Source organism: Papio anubis, chromosome 17 (assembly GCF_008728515.1).
Source record: "Papio anubis isolate 15944 chromosome 17, Panubis1.0, whole genome shotgun sequence".
In the NCBI taxonomy this organism is placed as follows: domain Eukaryota; kingdom Metazoa; phylum Chordata; class Mammalia; order Primates; family Cercopithecidae; genus Papio; species Papio anubis.
In genome coordinates this window covers 73,673,562-73,693,632 of record NC_044992.1, presented here as the reverse complement: position 1 = coordinate 73,693,632, position 20,071 = coordinate 73,673,562, and the positions used below count along the sequence as shown (strand labels likewise).

General features: G+C 50.4%; 1 protein-coding gene across 19 annotated transcripts in view; it reads left to right on the top strand.

The window, feature by feature from the left end:
* Positions 1 to 20,071, top strand: part of CCDC57 (coiled-coil domain containing 57) — a 114,386-nt gene that overhangs the window by 31,527 nt on the left and 62,788 nt on the right. For all 19 annotated transcript variants that reach the window (XR_001896118.3, XR_001896115.3, XR_001896116.3 and 16 more), the window contains 5 exons: positions 4,961 to 5,119; positions 13,880 to 14,042; positions 14,478 to 14,609; positions 18,799 to 19,021; positions 19,810 to 19,962. Coding sequence is in view for 15 of the 19 variants with exons in the window: in XM_017950103.3 (XP_017805592.2) it covers positions 4,961 to 5,119; positions 13,880 to 14,042; positions 14,478 to 14,609; positions 18,799 to 19,021; positions 19,810 to 19,962 (830 nt within the window). In the remaining 4 variants the exon portion in view is untranslated. The remainder of the gene's footprint in view (positions 1 to 4,960; positions 5,120 to 13,879; positions 14,043 to 14,477; positions 14,610 to 18,798; positions 19,022 to 19,809; positions 19,963 to 20,071) is intronic.

Below are 20,071 nucleotides of genomic sequence, written 5' to 3'. Positions count from 1 at the left end.
TTTCTCTGAATTTTTAAATTCTGGTAAAATACACACAACATAAAATTTATTATCGTTTATTTCTTTTCTTTTTCTTTTCTTTCAACTTGACTTTTTTTTTTTTTTTTCTTTTTTTTTTTGAGATGGAGTCTGGCTCTGTTACCTAGGCTGGAGCGCAGTGGCGCGATCTCAGCTCACTGCAACTTCTGCCTCCCAGGTTCAAGCAGTTCTCTTACCTCAGCCTCCTGAGTAGCTGGGATTATAGGCGTGTACCACCACACCCAGCTAATTTTTGTATTTTTAGTAGAGACGGGTTTTCTCCATGTTGACCAGGGTGGTCTCGAACTCCTGACCTCAGATGATCCACCTGCCTCCGCCTCCCAAAGTGCTGGGATTACAGACATAAGACTGTGCCCAGCCTTATCTTGGCCATTTTAAAGTGTACAGTTTAGTGGCATTAAGTCTGAATTTCCTTCCTTTTTTTTTTTTTTGAAACGGAGTCTCACTCTGTCGCCCAGGCTGGAGTACAGTGGTGCGATCTCGGCTCACTGCAAGCTCTGCTTCCCGGGTTCACACCATTCTCCTGCCTCAGCCTCCCAAGTAGCTGGGACTACAGGCGCCCGCCACCGCGCCTGGCTAATTTTTTTGTATTTTTTTTTAGTGGAGACAGGGTTTCACCGTGTTCGCCAGGATGGTTAACCTGGTGATCTCCTGACTTCGTGATCCACCCGCCTCGGCCTCCTACAGTGCTGGGATTACAGGTGTGAGCCACTGCGCCCGGCCGAATTTCCTTCCTTTTTAAGGCTGAGCCATATTCCATTGTCTGGATGGACCATGTTTTGTTTATTCATCCATCCATTGATAGACGTGTGAGTTGTTTCTGTCTTTTGGCTCTTAAGAGTAATACTGCCATGAGCCTCGGTTACAAATTTATCTTTGAGACTGTGCTTCCCGTTCTTCTGTGCACAGATGCAGAGTGGAATTTCTGGGTCATCTAATTCTGTGTTTAGCTTTTGAGGAGCCACATTTCTGCTTTGCAGTGGCTGAACCACATTCCCACCAGCAGCCCAAGCATTCACTCATTCATTAGTTCCTTTTTTGTTTCGATTTTGTTTTTCTGAGACGGAGTCTCACTCTGTCGCCCAGGCTGGAGTACTGTGGTGTGATCTCAGCTCACTGCAACCTCCGCCTCCTGAGTTCAAGCAATTCTCCTGCCTCTGCCTCCCGAGTAGCTGGGATGATAGGTGCACGCCACCACGCCTGGCCAATTTTTGTATTTTTGGTAGAGACAGGGTTTCACCACGTTGACCAGGTTGGTCTCAAACTCCTGACCTCAGATGATCCACCCGCCTTGGCCTCCCAAAGTGCTGGGATTACAGGCGTGAGTCACCTCGCCCAGCCACTAGTTTCTTTTTAAATCCCGTTTCCTTTCTAGTGTCTAAGCCAGGCCAGGGCATATGGTCAGCCCTGTTCCACCTGTGCCTGGTGTGCAGGGTGAGATGCATACAAGCTACACCACTGCAGCCACGGTGAAGTGCTTAGCACTAAGTTCCAGTCTCCAGACATGATCCATGGAGAAGCTGTATTTACTGAAGACACTTAAGATGAGTCATTTTCTAGTATTTACCACACTTAGCCACTGGCTTTTTCTCTTTGTTTAGGAAAATTCCCATCACTTTTTTTTTTTTACAGAGAATTTTCTCTACTTTTTGTTTTTCTTTTTCTTTCTTTTTTTTTTTTTTTTTTGAGACGGAGTCTTGCTCTGTCACCAGGCTGGAGTGCAGTGGTGTGATCTCAGCTCATGGCAACCTCCACCTTCCAGGTTCAAGTGATTCTTCTGCCTCAGCCTCCCAAGTAGCTGGGACTACAGGCATGTGCCAGCATGCCTGGCTAATTTTTTGTATTTTAGTAGAGATGGGGTTTCACCACGTTGACCAAGATGGTCTCCATCTCCTGACCTTGTGATCTGCCCACCTCAGCCTCCCAAAGTGCTGGGGTTACAGACATGAGCCACTGCACCCGGCCTCTTTTTCTTTTTTTTGAGACAGGGTCTTACTCTGTTGCCTAGGCTGGAGTGCAGTGGTGTGATCACAGCTCGCTGTAGCCTTGACCTCATGGGCTCAAGTGATCCTCCCGCCTCAGCCTCCCCAGTAGCTGGGACTACAGGTGTGCGCCACCAAGACCAGCTAATTTTTGTATTTTTTGTAGAAACAGGGTTTCTCCATGTTGCCTAAACTGGTTTCAAACTCCTAGACCCAAGTGATCCTCCCACATTGGCCTCCCAAAGTGCTGGGATTACAGGCGTGAGCCACCACCGACAGAATTCTCTGTCAAATCGTATTCCTGTTTAAGGGGGAAATGGCTCTTAGAACTACACAGTACCGGGAAGTTAAGGGCTTATTCAGGATAGTTTCTCTCGACTCAGCATGCTGTTTTGTTGTTTGATCAGTCAGATTCAAGCAGAGTTGTTGAAGCTGCCATGCATGGGGGGCACCTGAAGCCTCTGCGATCGGTGTGTGAGGAGAGAGGGGCCGAGGTGACCAGGCCTCACCACTCCTGTGCGCCTAACCTTGGCCTCCCCTTGCAGCCTTAAGCTAAATGTTGTTCTTGATTGTCTTTTCGTTTTCTGTCCATAAATACTCTTTGCTCATTGAGAATTATTGCTACACATATGCAGTATTATTTTGGCAGTAAGAAACAAACTTCTACATTCTAAAGCTTGTATCTTTCCTCTTTTACTTCTGGGGAGTTCAGCTGTCATTCTGATCCCATGATCCCAAGTATGAGTTAGCATTGAATGATGACCTCGGCTGGGCACAGTGGCTCACACCTCTAATCCCAGCACTTTGGGAGGCCGAGGCAGGAGGATCACTTGAGCCTGGGCAACAAAACAAGACCCTATGTCTACCCCAAAAAAATTAGACAGGTACAGTGGCGCTCACCTATAGTCCTAGCTACTCAGGAGGCAGAGCAAGACTCTGTCTCTAAAAAAATATTTTTTTAAATTAAAAAAATAGAAATAAGTGACAGCCTTATTCATTTCAGTTCCTTTGTTTCTTTTTAAAAATAAAATAGAGATGGAGTCTCCCCATGTTGCCCAGGACGGTCTCAAACTCCTGGACCTCAGTGATCCTCCCCACTCAGCCTCCCAAAGTGCTGGGATTGTAGGCGTGAGCCGCCGCGCCTGGCTAGCTTTGTGGTTCTTAATGGGTTTTTCAGTAGTTTTGTGCTGGTTTGGAGTTTGGAACTACAGAGAAAGCCTGTAGGATTAACATTAAAGCATTTTTTTCCTTTTTTTTTTTTTTTTTTTTTTGGTGACAAGGTCTCACTCTGTCTTCCAGGCTGGAGTGCAGTAGCATGATCTCGGTTCACCGCAGCCTACACCTCCTGGGCTTAGGTGATCCTCCCCGCTCAGCCTCCCAGGTGGCTGGGACTACAAGTGCTTGCCACAACACCCGGCTAATTTTTGTATTTTGAGTAGAGGCAGGATTTAGCCATGTTGCCCAGGCAGGTCTCGAACTCCTGGACCTCAAGCAATCTGCCTGCATCGGCCTCCCAAAGTGCTGGCATTATAGGCATGAGCCCACCATGCCCAGCCTTCTTTTTTTATTTTAACCATCCCATTACACAGAAGAAAGAGAAGGCGTTGCATTCTGTCGCCCAGGCTGGAGTGCAGCAGTGCGATCATGGCTCACTGCAGCCTCGACCTCCTGGGCTCAAGTGATCCTCCCACCTTGGCCTCTCCCAAAAAGCATTTTCGCTCTTGTGGTGAGCGATGCCCTTCCACTTGTGCTCGTGGTGTCCTCTGTCCCTGCAGTGAGGGCTCAGCGGCCGTGCCCATTCATCTACACCTGAGACTGTGCATCGGGGAGGCCCCAGGCAGAGTCGCATCACCGTCCTGATGCTGGGAGTGGGGCCGGCCCTCGTCATTAGGTGGCTCATGGTCTGGGGATAAAGCTGCTTCCCAGAGCACCAGAGGCCGCTGGTGAGTCTGTTTCTTCAGTGCCCATGCACCACGTGGAAGGAGCCCAGACACACACTCTGTGTCAGCCCAAATTGCCAGAGATGACTGGAAATGTTGATGCCTTTGATGGTGTCTCTTTTCAGCCGTGCTAAAATATGTGTCCAAAACTGGTGGCTTTTTTTTCCATTCTATATAACACCAGGCTTGAATGCACCACTCATGCTGGGTTTAACCGACCCCTTGTGACAAGGGGTGGCCTCTGTGGGGGCAGCCAGCTCACCCTCTGCTTCTCACTGTCAGTCGGAAGTTCGTCAGCGCAGGAGCATCTGAAGTCTGTTGTGTGTCATGTCACAGTTGCTTTTGTGAGCCGTCTACCCCATCTTTTAGGGAAATAGGCCTACGCCCATGCAAGTGGGCAGGTGTCATCTTGCCTAGGTTAGTACCGTGGCTACCTGAGTTAACAGCTCTAGATATTGTCCCGAACATTTTCTTGGGAAATTTATTCAATTTTGGGTAATTCTCCCAGAGGCGTCCTGCTGTTAAGGTTGTTTAATGGGTTCTATAGGACCTTATTTTACTGTGCAATTTGAAAATGTGTTGAATGTCTCTGCACATGGGGTGCTGTGCTAGGCATGGCGAGGACACGCGGGTGAGTTGGTCAGAGGTGGTGCTACCTCATGACTGTGGTCTCTGTGGGCATGGGAGGCACGTCATGCCTCACCTTCCCCACACCAAGAACCTGGCACATGGCCTGGTGTGCTGCAGGAGCTCAGCTGGAATCTGGGCTGGTGGGCTGCATGCAGGCATGGAGGCAGTTGGGTGGACGGATGCTTTACTTCTTCCTGTGCAGAACCATCTCCACCATCTCCATCATCTAGGCCAGGAAGTTTCAGCTCTGATGTGGATTTCCTCTGAGAGCTGGGTGTGTGTGTGTGTGTGTGTTTGCTGGGAGTGCTGTGTGAGAGACAACTTGAGTGAGTGAGAACCACATCTACATAGTTTCCCTTCCATGTTTAGACTTCGTGAAGATGCGTCAACTGTAAAATCTGCCTGGGATGCTCAGATTGCTCAACTGTCTAAGGAGATGGTCTCCAAAGACCTTCGGATTCAGACGCTGCAGGAAGGAGAGGTGAAGCTCAAGGCACAGGTGGCCCGATCCCAGCAGGACATTGAAAGGTAACTGTCCCCAGGCAGTTATTTCCATTTAGTGTCTCCTATGGGCAGGTGCTGTTGTAGGTACTAAGGATTCAAAACTGAGCAGATCAAGTCCCTGGCCTCACATTTTCTTGGGGGAGAAAGACAGTGAACAAGACAGACAGAATGTCTAGTCACGCAGGGTGGTGTGGGAAGACACGCGGAAGGGGCCGCCAGCTGGAGGGAGCGTGGCCAGAGGACGGTGTTTCTCAGTTTGTGATAAGAGCCATAAAGGTGCTTCTGCTGTTTGATCCTGCACTGAGAATCTCCTGTTGCCAGGCGTGGTGGTTCACACCTGTAATCCTGGCACTTAGGGAGGCAGAAGCAGGAGGATTGCTTGAACCCAGGAGTTGGAGACCAACCTGGTTAACATAGCGAGACCCCATCTCTGCAAAAAGGGAAACAAAAACAAGGAATCTCCTCATCTGTCTTGTCTGATTGTTCATGTCCTCATGTTTTTCCTCCATTGGGATGAACACTTACTTGAACAAAGATAACTTCTATTTCCCATACACGTTCAACTTTATTACAGAATACATTTGCTAAAACTCATCCATTTTAACTCTACACTTGATGAATTTTGATGAATGTGTATGCTGTATGATATCATTTGGCTCTATGTCTCCCCCAAATCTCATCTCAAATTGTAATCCCTATGTGTCAAGGCAGGGCCCTGATGGGAGCTGATTGGATCATGGGGGTGGTTTCCTGCATGCTGTTCTTATGATACTGAGTGCGTTCTGATGGTTTAAAAGTGTTTGGTGAGCCGGGTGTGATGGCTCACGCCTATAGTCCTAGCACTTTGGGAGGCTAAAGTGGGCGGATTACGGGGTCAGGAGTTCGAGACCAGCCTGGTCAACATGGTAAAACCCCGTCTCTACTAAAAATACAAAAATTAGCCAGTCATGGTGGCTCACACCTGTAGTCCCAGATACTCCAGAGGCTGAGGTGGGAGAATCACTTGAACCCAGGAGGCGGAGGTTGTGGTGAGCCCAGATCATGCCACTGCATTCCAGCCTGGGCAGCAGAGTGAGATTCTGTCTCAAAAAAATGAATAAACAAACAAAAAATAAAATATAAATAAATAAATGTTTGATGGGCCGGGCGTGGTGAGCACTTTGGGAGGCTGAGGCAGGCGACACCTGAGGTCGATGAGACTACTAACATGGTGAAACCCTGTCTCTACTAAAATACAAAATTGGTCCGCTGCAGTGGTGTCACGTGCCTGTAATCCCAGCTACTCGGGAGGCTTATGCAGGAGAATCGCTGTTCCGGGAAGTGGGAGGTATTCGCAATGAGCCAAAATCATACCACTGCACTCAGCGTGCCTGGCGACAGAGCAAGACTCTGTCTCAAAAATAAATAAATAAATAAATAAATAAATAACTAAATAAATAAGCGTTGAGCAGCTCCTCCCACCACACTCTGTCTTTCTCCTGCCAACATGTCAGACGTGCCTTGTTTCGCCTTTGCCTTCCACCATGGTTGTAAGCGTCCTGAGGCCTCCCCAGCCATGTGGAACTGTGCGTCAATTAAACCTCTTTTGTTTATAAATTACCCAGTCTCAGGTAGTTCTTTATAGCAGGGTGAAAAAGGATGACTACACCGTATAATCACCACTTCAGGCAAGCTATGGAATCTTCTGTCAACACACACTTCCCTCCTGCCCTCCGCAGTCAGGCCCCTGTCCCAGTGTGCTTTTTTTTTTTTGAGACAGAGTCCCGCTCTGTTGCCTAGGCTGGAGTGCAGTGGCACGATCTCAGCTCCCTGCAACCTCTGCCTTCCAGGTTCAAGCAGTTCTCCTGTCTCAGCCTCCCAAGTTGCTGGGACTACAGGCACATACCACCAGGCCCAGCTAATATTTTTTTGTATTTTTAGTAGAGACGGGGTTTCACCGTATTGGTCGGGCTGGTCTGAAACTCCTGACCTCAGGTGATCCACTCACCTCAGCCTCCCAAAGTGCTAGGATCACAGGTGTGAGTGTCTGGCCTTTTTTTTTTTTTTTTTTTTTTTTTTTTTTTTTTGAGATAGAGTCTTGCTCTGTCACCCAGACTGGAGTGCAGTGGTGCGATCTCAGCTTACTGGAACCTCCACCTCCTGGGTTCAAGCAATTCTCCTGCCTCAGCCTCCCAGAGTGCTGGGATTACAGGTATGAGCCACTACACCTGACCCTCCTGGTAATATTCTTTTGCCCACAGTCTTCTCTGTCTGATATTAACAGGGCTGCTTGAGCTTTTTCTGCTTGTTTCCCACCCTCTGCTTTAACTTGTGCTTCATCTTTTTTTTTTTCTTAAGGTGGGATCTCACTCTGTTACCCAGGCTGGAGTGTGGCGGCACAATCAGGGCTCACGCTCACTGCAGGCTCAACCTCCCAGGCTCAACTCATACTTGCACTTCAGCCTCCCAAGTAGCTGGGACTATAGGCACATACCATCACACCCAACTAATTTTTCTATTTTTGTAGAGACAGGGTTTTACCATGTTACCTAGGCTGGTCTCAAGCTCCTGGACTCAAGCCATCCTCCCGCCTTGGCCTCTCAGAGTGTTGGGATGACAGGCGCGAGCCGCCGTGCCCGGCTTGTGGGCGGCCTGTGTTTGAGTCTTCTTTTTCTAGTGTAACACTCTGCCTGTTCCTCAGGGGTTTAGATAATTTAATTTAATGCCATTATTGATATATTTGTATATTAGGGCTTAAATCTCCACTTACTGTTTGCTATTCTCTTTATTTTATTTATTTATTTTTTTGAGACAAGGTCTTGCTCTGTCACCCAGGCTGGAGTGCAGTGGTGCAATCTTAGCTCACTTGCAGCCTTAACCTCCCGGGTGGGTTCAAGCAATCCTCCCACCTCAGCTTCCTGAGTAGCTGGGACTGCAGGCGTGTGCTGTGATGCCTGCTTAATTTTTTGGTATTTTTGGTAGAAACGGGGTTTCGCTTTGTTGCCCAGGCTGGTCTCGAACTCTTGGATTCAACTGATGGGCCCACCCCAGCCTCCCAAAAGTGCTGGGATTGCAGGCATGAGCCACCGTGCCCGGTCTATTTGCGTTCTATTATCCTCATCTGTTCTTTGTTTCTTTTTCTCTGCCTTTAAAAAAATCCATTGAATATATTTTAGAATTTCATTTTATTTCCAGTTTTCTTATTATATAAACCTCTTTGTCTTACGTGTTTAATGGTTGTTCTGAGATTTATAAGATATACAGTCTCTGTTTAATATTTACCACTCTATGTAGAATATAAAACTCTTCAATTTCTGTTGTGTTCAAGGAATGACCTCTGCTTCTGCTACTTCTTCCTTTTTTTTTGAGAGACGGAGTCTTGCTCTGTTGCCCAAGCTGGAGTGCAGTGGCACGATCTCGACTCACTGCAACCTCCGCCTCCTGGGTTCAGGCGATTCTCCTGCCTCAGCCTCCCAAGTAGCTGGGATTACAGGCGCCCACCATCGCACCCAGTTAATTTTTGTATTTTTAGCAGAGACGGGGTTTCACTATCTTGGCTAGGCTGGTCTTGAACTCCTGACCTCATGATCTACCCGCCTCAGCCTCCCAAAGTGCTGGGATGACAGGCGTGAGCCACCGTGCCCAGCCTCCTCTTCCTTTTTACTATGGTTTTCTTATATTTTATGTAAGGGGAATCATTATATTTGCTTTGATCAGACTATCCTTTATAAAAATAAAAACGAGAAAGAAAAAGTTTTATACCTTTTCTAATATTTTTTTCTGATGTTCTTCATTTTTTACAAATCAGATGTAAGGTTTCCGCGTGGTATTATTTCCCTTCAGCCTCAGCCCTTCCTTTAATATGCCTTGTGGTGCAGATGTGCTGCTCAGGAATCATCTCAGCTTTTGTTTGTCTGAAACTTTGTCTCCGTATGAGGAGCATCTTCACTAGATGAGAAATTCTAGGTTGACAATGTTTCCTTTCATAGGTGAAAGGTATTTGGTTGTGTGACTACACTCCAGCCTGGGCAATAGACCAAGACTCTGTCTGAAAAAAAAAATTACCGGCCGGGCACGGTGGCTCACACCTGTAATCCCAGCACTTTGGGAGGCCAAGGCAGGTGGATCATTTGAGGTCAGGAATTGGAGACCAGCCTGACCAACACGGTGAAACCCCGTCTCTAATAAAAATACAAAAAATTAGTCGGGCGTGGTGGCGGGTGCCTGTAATCCCAGCTGCTCTGGAGGCTGAGGCGGGAGAATCACTTGAACCCAGGAGGCAGAGGCTGCAGTGAGCCGAGATGGTGCTACTGCACTCCAGCCTGGGCGACAGAGCGAGGCTCGGTCTCAAAAAAAAAAAAAAAAGGAATAGTACCAATGCTGAAATAAACATGTTGTAATAATGTTCTTAGCTCTTCCTTCCAGCATTCTTTTTTTTGTTGTTGTTAAATACTTCCACTGACTGAAATTAAACAGTACGTAATATTATCTTCAAGAAAGCACACTTAGATTTACGTGTTACTTGTGTATGTAGAAAACGCTCCTAATACAAACTAACGCAGCAGAAAAGAAACATGTTGTGATAAAGTTCTCAACTTTTTTTTTCTTTTTTTTTTTTTTTTGAGATGGAGTCTCACTCTGTCCCCCAGGCTGGAGTGCAGTGGCGCAATCTCAGCTCACTACAACCTCCACCTCCTGGGTACAAGCAGTTCTCCTGTGTCAGCCTCTAGAGTAGCTGGGATTACAGGCATGCGCCACTACACCTGGCTAATTTTTTTTTTTTTTTTTTTTTTTTTGAGACGGAGTCTCACTCTGTCGCCCAGGCTGGAGTGCAGTGGCCGGATCTCAGCTCACTGCAAGCTCCGCCTCCCGGGTTCACGCCATTCTCCTGCCTCAGCCTCCAGAGTAGCTGCGACTACAGGCGCCCGCCACCTCGCCCGGCTAGTTTTTTGTATTTTTTAGTAGAGACGGGGTTTCACCGGGTTAGCCAGGATGGTCTCGATCTCCTGACCTTGTGATCCGCCCGTCTCGGCCTCCCAAAGTGCTGGGATTACAGGCTTGAGCCACCGTGCCCGGCCCACCTGGCTAATTTTTGTATTTTTAGTAGAGACGGGGTTTCACCATGTTAGCCAGGCTGGTCTTGAACTCCTGACTTCAGGTGATCCACCTGCCCTGACCTCCCACAGTGGTGAGATGACAGGTGTGAGCCAACGCACCTGGCTTACATTCTCAACTCTTGATTCCAATGTTCCTTCTTTGTTAAACTCTTCCATTCACTGAAAGAAAACAGCACATATTGCAATATTTAGACTTTTTTATACATTTAATTTCTCTCCTCATTATGTGCACGGTTGCCTTTAAATCTCTGAACTTATTTTAATGGCTGCTTAAATGTATTTGTCTAATTCCATCATATCTTTATTTCTGAGTCTGTTTCTATTGGCTGATTTTTCTACTGGAGAGAGCTACATTTCTTTTGTACTTCCTTGCCCATCTGGTTAAGTGTTCACTGGATGTTAGACATGGTGAATATGATGTTGGCGAGTGTCTGGATTTGGCTGTGGTGTTTTTTGTTTGGCTGCAGTTAAGTATTTACATGGTAGGTTGACCCTTTTGAGACTTTTTTTTTTTTTTTTTTTTTTGAGACAGAGTCTCGCTCTGTCACCCAGGCTGGAGTGCAGTGGCCGGATCTCAGCTCACTACAAGCTCTGCCTCCCAGGTTTACGCCATTCTCCTGCCTCAGCCTCCCAAATAGCTGGGACTACAGGCGCCCGCCACCTCGCCCGGCTAGTTTTTTGTATTTTTAGTAGAGACGGGGTTTCACCGTGTTAGCCAGGCTGGTCTTGATCTCCTGACCTCGTGATCCGCCCGTCTCAGCCTCCCAAAGTGCTGGGATTACAGGCTTGAGCCACCGTGCCCGGCCCCTTTTGACACTTTTTAAAAATCGGTGCGAGGGCAGGTGGGGCAGGTCTAGAGAAGCCTTTTCACCAGGGCTGACTCAGCACCATGACTCTCCCAGACCCCACTGCGTGCCCTGGAGAGAGACCTCCAAGGACGCTCCGCTGGCTGCCCTGTCGAGCTCTGGGAATTAGCGCACACGGAGCTCCCTGCTGGCTGCTCCGTTCCCACAAGTTGCTCTTGGTCCAGCCCGTGTGGGCTTCTCCTGTGTATTTGCATGTGGCTGTCAGCCACAACTTCTAGGAGATCCCTGCACAGATCCCAGGATCCCCTCCTTTCTGCCACTCTGCCTCACCACTTCAACTACTTCAGCTTCTTCAAACTCCAATTTTTGTCTTCTCCTCAGCAAGAACACCGTGCTCTGCGTGGTTCACTGCCCCTGTGGGGATCCGGAAGGGCCTGTGGAGAGAAGCCGGGCGGTGAGTGGGTCCATCTCGCGAGGACCTTCTCTGAGGGGCCTGGGCCCCGCACTGCTCGTGTGTTCATCGTTCACTCTGTGAAAGCCATGCCCCGTTTTCTGCCCAGTGTCCCATTTGTTTGAAGTGGGAAGATAGATGTGGTGACAGCTGCTGTGTCATGTTAAAGATTTATTTATTTTTGCAGTTACAGGGATTTAAAAATGTATGTGTGGGGCCAGGCGCGTTGACTCACGCCTGTAATCCCAGCAGTTTGGGAGGCTGAGGCGGGTGGATCACGAGGTCAGGAGATCGAGACCATCCTGGCTAACATGGTGAAACCACGTCTCTACTAAAAATACAAAAATTAGCCGGGCGTGTTGCCAGGCACCTGTAGTCCCAGCTACTTGGGAGACTGAGTCAGGAGAATGGTATGAACCTGGGAGGCGGAGCTTACAGCGAGCTGAGATCACGCCACTGCACTCCAGCCTGGGTGACAGAGCCAGACTCAGTCTCAAAAGAAAAAAAAAGTATGTGTAGCCAGGCGTGGTGGCTCACACATGTAATCCCAGCACTTTGGGAGGCCAAGGTGGGCAGGTGGCTTGAGCCCAGGAGTTTGAGATCAGCCAGGGCAACATGGCGAAACCCTGTTTCTATAACAGATACAAAAATTAGCTAGGCGTGGTGGTATGCACCCGTAGTCCCAGCTACTCGAGAGGCTGAGGCAGGAGGACTGCTGTAGCCCAGGAGGTAGAGGCTGTACTGAGCCAAGATCACGCCACTGCACTCCAGCTTGGGTGACAGAGCAAGACTCTGTATAAAAAAAAAAAAAAAAAAACCCATAAAAATAATTAAACAAAAACAAGAACACATTGTCTATAAATTACCACAAACTTAGCAGCTTAGCTACTTTAAACACCCATTTATTGGCCAGGCGCGGTGGCTCAAGCCTGTAATCCCAGCACTTTGGGAGGCCGAGACGGGCGGATCATGAGGTCAGGAGATCGAGACCATCTTGGCTAACACGGTGAAACCCCGTCTCTACTAAAAAAAATACAAAAAACTAGCCGGGCGAGGTGGCGGGCGCCTGTAGTCCCAGCTACTCGGGAGGCTGAGGCAGGAGAATGGCGCAAACCCAGGAGGCGGAGCTTGCAGTGAGCTGAGATCCGGCCACTGCACTCCAGCCTGGGCGACAGCGCGAGACTCCGTCTCAAAAAAAAAAAAATAAATAAATAAATAAACACCCATTTATTATCTCAGGTTCTGGGGCGAGGGCCTAGGCAGGGCTCAGCCGTTCCCGGCTCAGGGTCTCTCCAGGCTAGAATCAATGATGGCCGGGCTTGCCTCTCCTTGGAGGCCCAGGGCCCCTTCCAGACTCACCCAGCTGTTGGCAGAATTCAGTCCGTCCCTGCAGCTGTGGGGCCGAGGCCTCCATTCCCTCGCTGGCTGACAGCCAGGGCACTCTCCACCCTAAAGGCGTCCTCAGCCCTGGCCACACAGCCCCTCCAGGGACCCTCTCACAACATGATGGCTCCATTGCTATCATTCAAACTCCCTGAAGTTTACCGGTGCGATGAGGCCAGCAGGAGAGTCTCTCTCCCATGCAGAGCCTTGCCACCATCTCTGCGTCATTGCCTCGGACAGGAGGGACCTCTCCCCGCCACAGGATCACCCACAGCCTGGAATTCTGCCCCCAACGTGTGGCCCCACGGCCTTCTGTCCCAGAGTTGCTGGTGTCAGGCCTAGTCCCCGTCCAGTTTTTGTTCTTCTTCCCCTGTAGACTTTTCTTTTGTCCTTCGTACTGTGACGTTTCCCCTTACTGTGTGCGTGTGGGGTCTCTAGAGCTCTCTGAAGGCTGGCTTCTGCTCTGTCCTGGTGGACCTGCCCCATCCTGGTGGACCTGCCCCGTCCTGGCGGACCTGCCCCTTTCCATCCTGGGTGGCTTCCTCCCTCCGTTCTGATCTAAGATGCTGGTCTTCTGGAGGAAGCCCCCAGGTTCCTGTGTTCCCACCCCTCTGTCCCTTTGCGCTCGCTCCAGGGGCTCTCCCAGCCCTGCCCGCCCCGTGGCTGGGTCCACCCTGCTCTGCTTTTGCTTTCGTAGCTCCGTTCCTTTGTGCATAACCAGTTTATGATGTTTTAAGGTTGTTGCTTTCCTCCCTCTCTTCCCGCGTGCTGGTTCTTCTGTTTTTGTGCACACCCCCCTCATCCATCCCCCTCCTCCATGGTGTTGGGTTTTCTCCGGCGTCCGGCCATCCTTGGCGCCTGCTCATCTTCGTATTGGGCACCCCCGTGTGCCCATCCACAGGAACCCAGAGCACGTCAGGCCAGTGCAGGCCGCGCGAGAGCAGGAGGGACAGCAGCAGCCCTGCCTTTCCCGTCGCGCCTCCACTTTTCCTGTGGAATGCTTCCTCCTCGGGAAGCATTAATGCTGGGCGGTTGGACGTGTCCTTAGGTACAAGCAACAGCTGTCCCTGGCGGTGGAAAGGGAGCGGAGCCTGGAGCGTGATCAGGTGCAGCTGGGCCTGGACTGGCAGCGCCGCTGTGACGACATTGAAAGGGACCAGATCCAAAAGTCAGAGGCCCTGATTCAGGGTCTGACCACAGCAAAAAGTCAGGTGTGTGCGGCCACCAGGGTCTGGGGCCTTCTCTGCGCCTCTGCAGAGGTGGGGCTGGGCAGGACGGGTCTGGTTCTTACCAAATGCTTCTTTAAATTTGAAAACACTAAACCTCACTGAGCAGTATGCTGTGTAGTAACAAAAATTACAGTAATAAAAATGCGCCCCGCCCGTCCACCCACCTTGACTTTCTTGCATAAGCGGTTTCTGTAGCTGGCCAGCCTCGGGTTTAAGTAGCATTGCATGATCCCATGATCCCCGCTGGCCTGCAAGGACAGCCAGGGGTGTGGGTGGCAGGAAGGGTTTGGTGGCCTGGCCACAGTGGGGAGCCTGGTGCTCTGAGCATCTCCCACCTATGTGTGCTGTTGGAGCCTCAGCAGGCATGGGAGCTGCCCCGTCATCCACACAGGGACTGAGTCCCAGCATTGTTCCCAGGTTGCTGCCAAGCTGCAGGAGACAGAGCGGGCGCTACGGGAGCAGGAGGTGGTGCTGAAGGCCGTGACCCTGGAACGAGACCAGGCCATGCAGGCCCTGAGGATGCATGGGCTCCCCGGACCAGGGGCGCAGGTGAGAGTGCCCAGCCTGCTCTTTGAAACTTTGCTCAACAGCAGCAGTGGGAAAATAGGACCGGATCCCCAAATCCAACCAAGACTGGAGTTAAGTCTTTCAGTGGTGTTCTTTTTAAATGACCTGTTGCACAAACAAGGGTAAGTCAGAAGCTTGAGAGAGTTAAGGTGAACTCAGGCTTCTTTGTATCTTTCATGTTCGAAAGCTTTAAAAATCCCAAATCCAAATATTACTAGATAGCAGACGTTCATGTGAGTTTGTTCTTATGGTATTGCCTGAGGACCGTCACAGCAGGTCATTTTATGCTAGGAATCTGTCATCACCGCTCCTGATTTTGTTGGGCAGTGACGTTAGTGGTCAGTAGTTAAGTACTCATCCTATGCCAGGGTCTGCCCTTAGGCCTTGACATCCCTCCACTCATTTCATCTTGGAGGTTGGCACCATGTCCACTGAGACATAGGGACACTGAGGAGCTTGCCTGAGCTGTCACAGCTCATCAGAGCAGAGCTGGGTCCACAGGCAGATGGGAGTGGGGTGCAGGGCTATAGGAGGCTGGGGGCGAGCACAGAGGGCCCAGCATGGGAGGACTGCCCTAGGCCTGCAGATGGCTTTTCTTTTTCCGTGGGGTGTGGTACATGCAGTAGAATGCGCAGGCCTGGAGTGCACAGGTCAGTGCAGTCGACACGTTAGTGTGCCCAAGCACCCTTACTGCAACACAACCACTGCAACAAGACCACCGCAACAAGACCACCCGAGAGTCCCTGCCCCCTGCTGGTCCCACCTCCCTGCACAAAGCCGCCGCTGGTGCGCATTTTCTCCTGTTCGATTCGCTTCTCTGCCTGAGGCTTGGCTTGTCATGAAGGGCCTAGATGGGCAGGGCTTCCTCCAAGAGTGCCAAGGCAGCCTAGTGTACTTAGGACTCAGATCCTAACTGGTATGAAGATTGTTCCTAGCTCGTCCTTCATTCATGTGGTTTTTACTCATTTGTTTTGAGACAGGGTCTCGCTTTGTCACCCAGGCTGAAGTGCAGTGGTGCAATCTCAGCTCACTGCAATCTCCGCCTACCCCTAGGCTCAAGCAATCCTCCCGTCTCAGCTGCCCAAGTAGCTGGGACCACAGATGCGCATCACCATGCCTGGCTAATTTTTGGAGTTTGTTTGTTTGTTTTTAGACAGAGTTTCGCTCTTGTCGCCCAGGCTGGAGTGCAGTGGCACGATCTCGGCTCACTGCACCACCACCCCCGCCACCACCCGGGTTCAAGTGATTCTCCTGCCTCAGCCTCCTGAGTAGCTGGGACCACAGATGTGTACCACCATGCCCGGCTAATTTTTTGCATTTTTAGTAGAGATGGGGTTTCTGCATGTTGGTCAGGCTGATCTCAAACTCCTGACTCAGGTGATCTGCCTGCCTCAGCCTCCCAAAGTGCTGGGATTACAGGCGCCCGCCACCACGCCTGGCTAATTTTGTATTTTTAGTGGAGATGGGGTTTCTCCATGTTGGTCAGGCTGGTCTCGAACTCCCGACCTCAGGTGATCTGCCTGCCTCGGCCTCCCAAAGTGCTGGGATTACAGGCTTGAGCCACCATGCCCAGCCTGGCTGTTAATCTTAACTTTAGCCAAGACAAATGCCAATTCAGTTACTTACCTAGGGATGGGTCTCAGGCCGAAGACTGCTCTCTAACAGACAAGCAAGCCCTGCTTCAGCTCTTCTGCCAATATCGTACAGCAAAATAAACTTTAAATCTTGACCAAATTTGGGGAGATCGGATTCTCTGGAGGGGGTGCTCCCAGACCTCGGCAAATTGTCCTGTTGGTTTGAGCCATAAAGTTAGCTCATTCCAGTACCAAGTACCGATAGGAGTTTTGTCAAAGGTCAGAGGCATCTCCACTCAGAATCTCCCTGTGGTTACCAAAGTGTGAACCCAGAAAATCTTAGACAGATCTCAGTTAATTTAGAAGGTTTATTTTGCGAAGGTTGAGGACGCACACCCCTGACACAGCCTCAGGAGGTCCTGATGACATGTGCCCCAGGTGGTCAGAGCACAGTTTGGTTTTATACATTGTAGGGAGACGTGAGTCATCAATCAACATGTGTGAGATGAACAGTGGTTCCGTCTGGAGAGGCGGGACAACTTGAAGTGGGGAGGGGGCTTCCAGGTCATAGGTAGGTAAGAGACAGATGGTTGCATTCGTTCGAGTTTCTGATGAGCCTCTCCAAAGGAGGCAGTGAGATGTACATTCACCTCAGTGAGCAGAGGGTGACTGAATAGAATGGGAGGCAGGTTTGCCCTGAGCAGTTCCCAGCTTGACTTTTCCCTTTAGCTTAATGATATTTTCCTTTCACACTGCCGAGCCCTCTGAGCCTTGCTTGCCGCTGTGGCGGGAATGCTCAGCCAGTGAGGTCATGCAGCCAGCACCCTCAGCGCATCCTAGGACAGAGCCTGGTAAGCCTGTGGGCACTCGGTATCCCAGTCTGTAGCTGGCCAGGTCGAGTGCGGCCTTCAGCGGTCTGCCGCTCATGTGACTGTTTCTCCAGGAGAATTCTTTCTTCATTTTGGTTCTACCGCAAATATTTTCCCATGTCATTACAGTTCTTCACAAACAGAATCTAAATGTCTGCATATTTTATCAAGTGGCCACACCGTTAACGCACCTAGCAATTTTCTCACCAATGGTCCTTCATGATGTTCACCAGTGTTATCACGACACTGCAGTCGGCAGTTTACTGTCTCCGTTTCTGAACTGCCAGTTGAGGTTCACGTTCTGTTCGCATTATCTCCACCCTTAAGCATGGCGTGTGAAGCTCTCCTCCTGGGAGCCCAGGCCAGCTGGCCTTGCTGCTGAGCATGGAGGAGCCAGTGGGCCAGGGAGTCAGAGCACCCTGGGAAGGGGTCCAGGTCTTGCTTCAGGCTTGTGTTCACGGAGTGCGGAGCGGGGAGCAGGCTCTGCATCCCTCAGGGTGGCTCTGCAGAAGAGGAAACTGTGCCTTTTGCACACATCTTGGCTGGACTCATGGTTGAGCTGGGCCAGAGCCCTGGGACTATGTTTCCCTCTCCGGTGTCCGGGGTCTGTGCTGGTGTCTGGAAGCAGGTGTTTCCTCTAATGTGTCTGCTGTTCTAGTTGTTCACAGCCAGAGGGAAAGACTCATAGCGGTGAGTCCCTCCTGGTCGGAGGCAGAAGTGCCCTGACCTTTGGTTAGAGAAGGACACTCCCTCACCCCAGAACCGGGTGGGTGGGGCCTGTCTCTCCTCCTGCACCAGAGCCACCTCGCCTCGTTGTCCTCCCACCTTGGTGGCTCCTTGTGAGGTCTGTCATCCCTATGCCTGCCCTTTGACCCGAGTGTAACATGTCTCTTTTCTCTGGTTGCTTTTAGAGTTTCCATTTTGTCGCTGATTTTTCAGCAATTTGATTATGCAATGCTCTCTGGTATGATTTTCTTTCTGTTTATGCTGCTTAGGCTTCACTGAGCTTCGTCATCTGTGATGTACGGTTTTCATCGCATTTGTAACATGTTTGGCCTTGTTGTAGACGCGTCTCCTGCCTTCATGTTCGTCTGGGCTCCTGGTTCCTTGTGCAGCTTGTTTCTGGTCTCAGAGCTCTGCTCATTTTTTCTCCTTTGGCCCCTTTCCGTCTGAGTTTCAGTTTGGGTATTTTCTGGTGCCTGGTGTTTATATTCACTACCTTTTCTTCTGCGTGCTCCGAACCTGCTGTTCATCCTATTCAGTGGATGTTTGACTGTACTAAAGTGAACATAACGCACAGCTGGCCGCTTTATTTTTTGGTGCACCGTTCAGCAGTGTGAAGCTCATTCACACGGAGATGCAGCCATCATACCACCCTTTCCAGAACGTTCCCATCTTCACAAACTGAAGCTCTGTCCCCGAGAAACACGGGCTCCCCCTCCCCGCCCCCAGCCCCAGCACCCCCATTCCACTTTCTGCCTCTGTGGATTTGACACTCTAGTGACCGCAACAGTATGGAAGGCTTCAGGAATTTGAGTGTCATATTTGCACCTCTGTCAGGCCAGAAAGGAGGGATATCACAACCCCGGGGATGGGGAGGGACCACAGCCCAAGCTCAAGCAGGGGACTGGCCCCGAGAGGGCCGCAGGGAGGGCGGAGGCGCAGCCTGCCAGGACGAGCTGGGGAACCGTTCATCTTTTTGTAGTCATTTTTCCTTGTATTTGACAGATGCTCCTCGGGCAGCATGAAGAAGAAATAAGTAAAGACTTTCCATCCAGTGAGATCCAGCAGCTCCGAGAGCAGAACACGAGCTTGCGAAGCGCGATCGCCCAGATGAGGAAAGAAATGGAGGCTCTAAGCCATCAGATTCCTCCTCCCGCCCAGACAGCGGCAGAGAGCACAGATGCAAACCAGCCTGACCCAAAGGCTGGGGGAGACACCGCCACTCCTGGTGAGTAACAGGGAGAAAGGGACAGAGCGGGACGGGAAGTGGGAGAGGGAGGGAGGAGGACAGACGGGAGCATGGGTCTCGACTGGCTTCAAGGAGGCTTCATTTCAGAGTCCTGTAAGTTAACATCCCCTGTAATAAATTCAAAGCATGAAAACTGCTTTTTCTCCAAGAGAAGGAATCTTCAGTTTTATACCAAAAAGCTTTTATATTTGTAAAGTAGAAGGAAAAAATGAGGGTACCTGCTTGACACACTTAAAAAACCTGTTTTAGACCTGAACCAGGGCTGGCTTGGTGTCGCGCGGTCCCAGAGTGGGTTGGTAGCAGGGGCTGGTGGACCGCAGGCCTTTCCTCCAGAGGAGTGTCCGTGGCAGAGCTGATGAGGGCTGCCCGATGCCCGGGAACCCCACGAGTGGCTGTGGGTGGGCGGATGCCAGGATGGATGCAGAGCTTCCGTTCTCCAGGTGGGACTTGGCCCCTCGCACAGAGGCATGTGGGCTGCAGCAGGTGAAACATTTGCTCCTGATCGCTGAGCCCTTCCTGGAGAGCATGGAGACTGTGCTGGTCTCTGGCTGGCACACTCTGGCCAGTGAGGGGAGGGAAGGTCTTTCAGTCTGACACACACACAGAGTGTGGAAACTGCTGTGAAGCTCTCGTGCGGGGAGGACAGGAGGACAGGCACAGTGAGGCAGCGGGCACGAGCTGGCATCGGCTCCCTGAGCTGGTGCTCACAGGGGGGCGGTGCGAAAGGGGGTGTGTGTGTATTATATTCACTGGGCTTTTTTTTGCAGATTATGTTCTGGCCCTTGAAGCAGAAATACGAACTCTAAAGCATAAGTTTAAAACTCTGGAAGAGCATCTAGAAGATGTGCTGGATCCTTTAAAGATGTCCTCACCTCGTGCTGAGTCTCAGCCCAGCGTCCGCACCTCGACAGAGACGACTGGTGAGAGTCTGCGTCTCACTGGGCTACTTGCTGTCCCTTTATAAACTGAAATCTGACCCCTGCAGAAAGTCCAGTCACAGCAAATATACAGCTTGAGGCTATTGCAGAC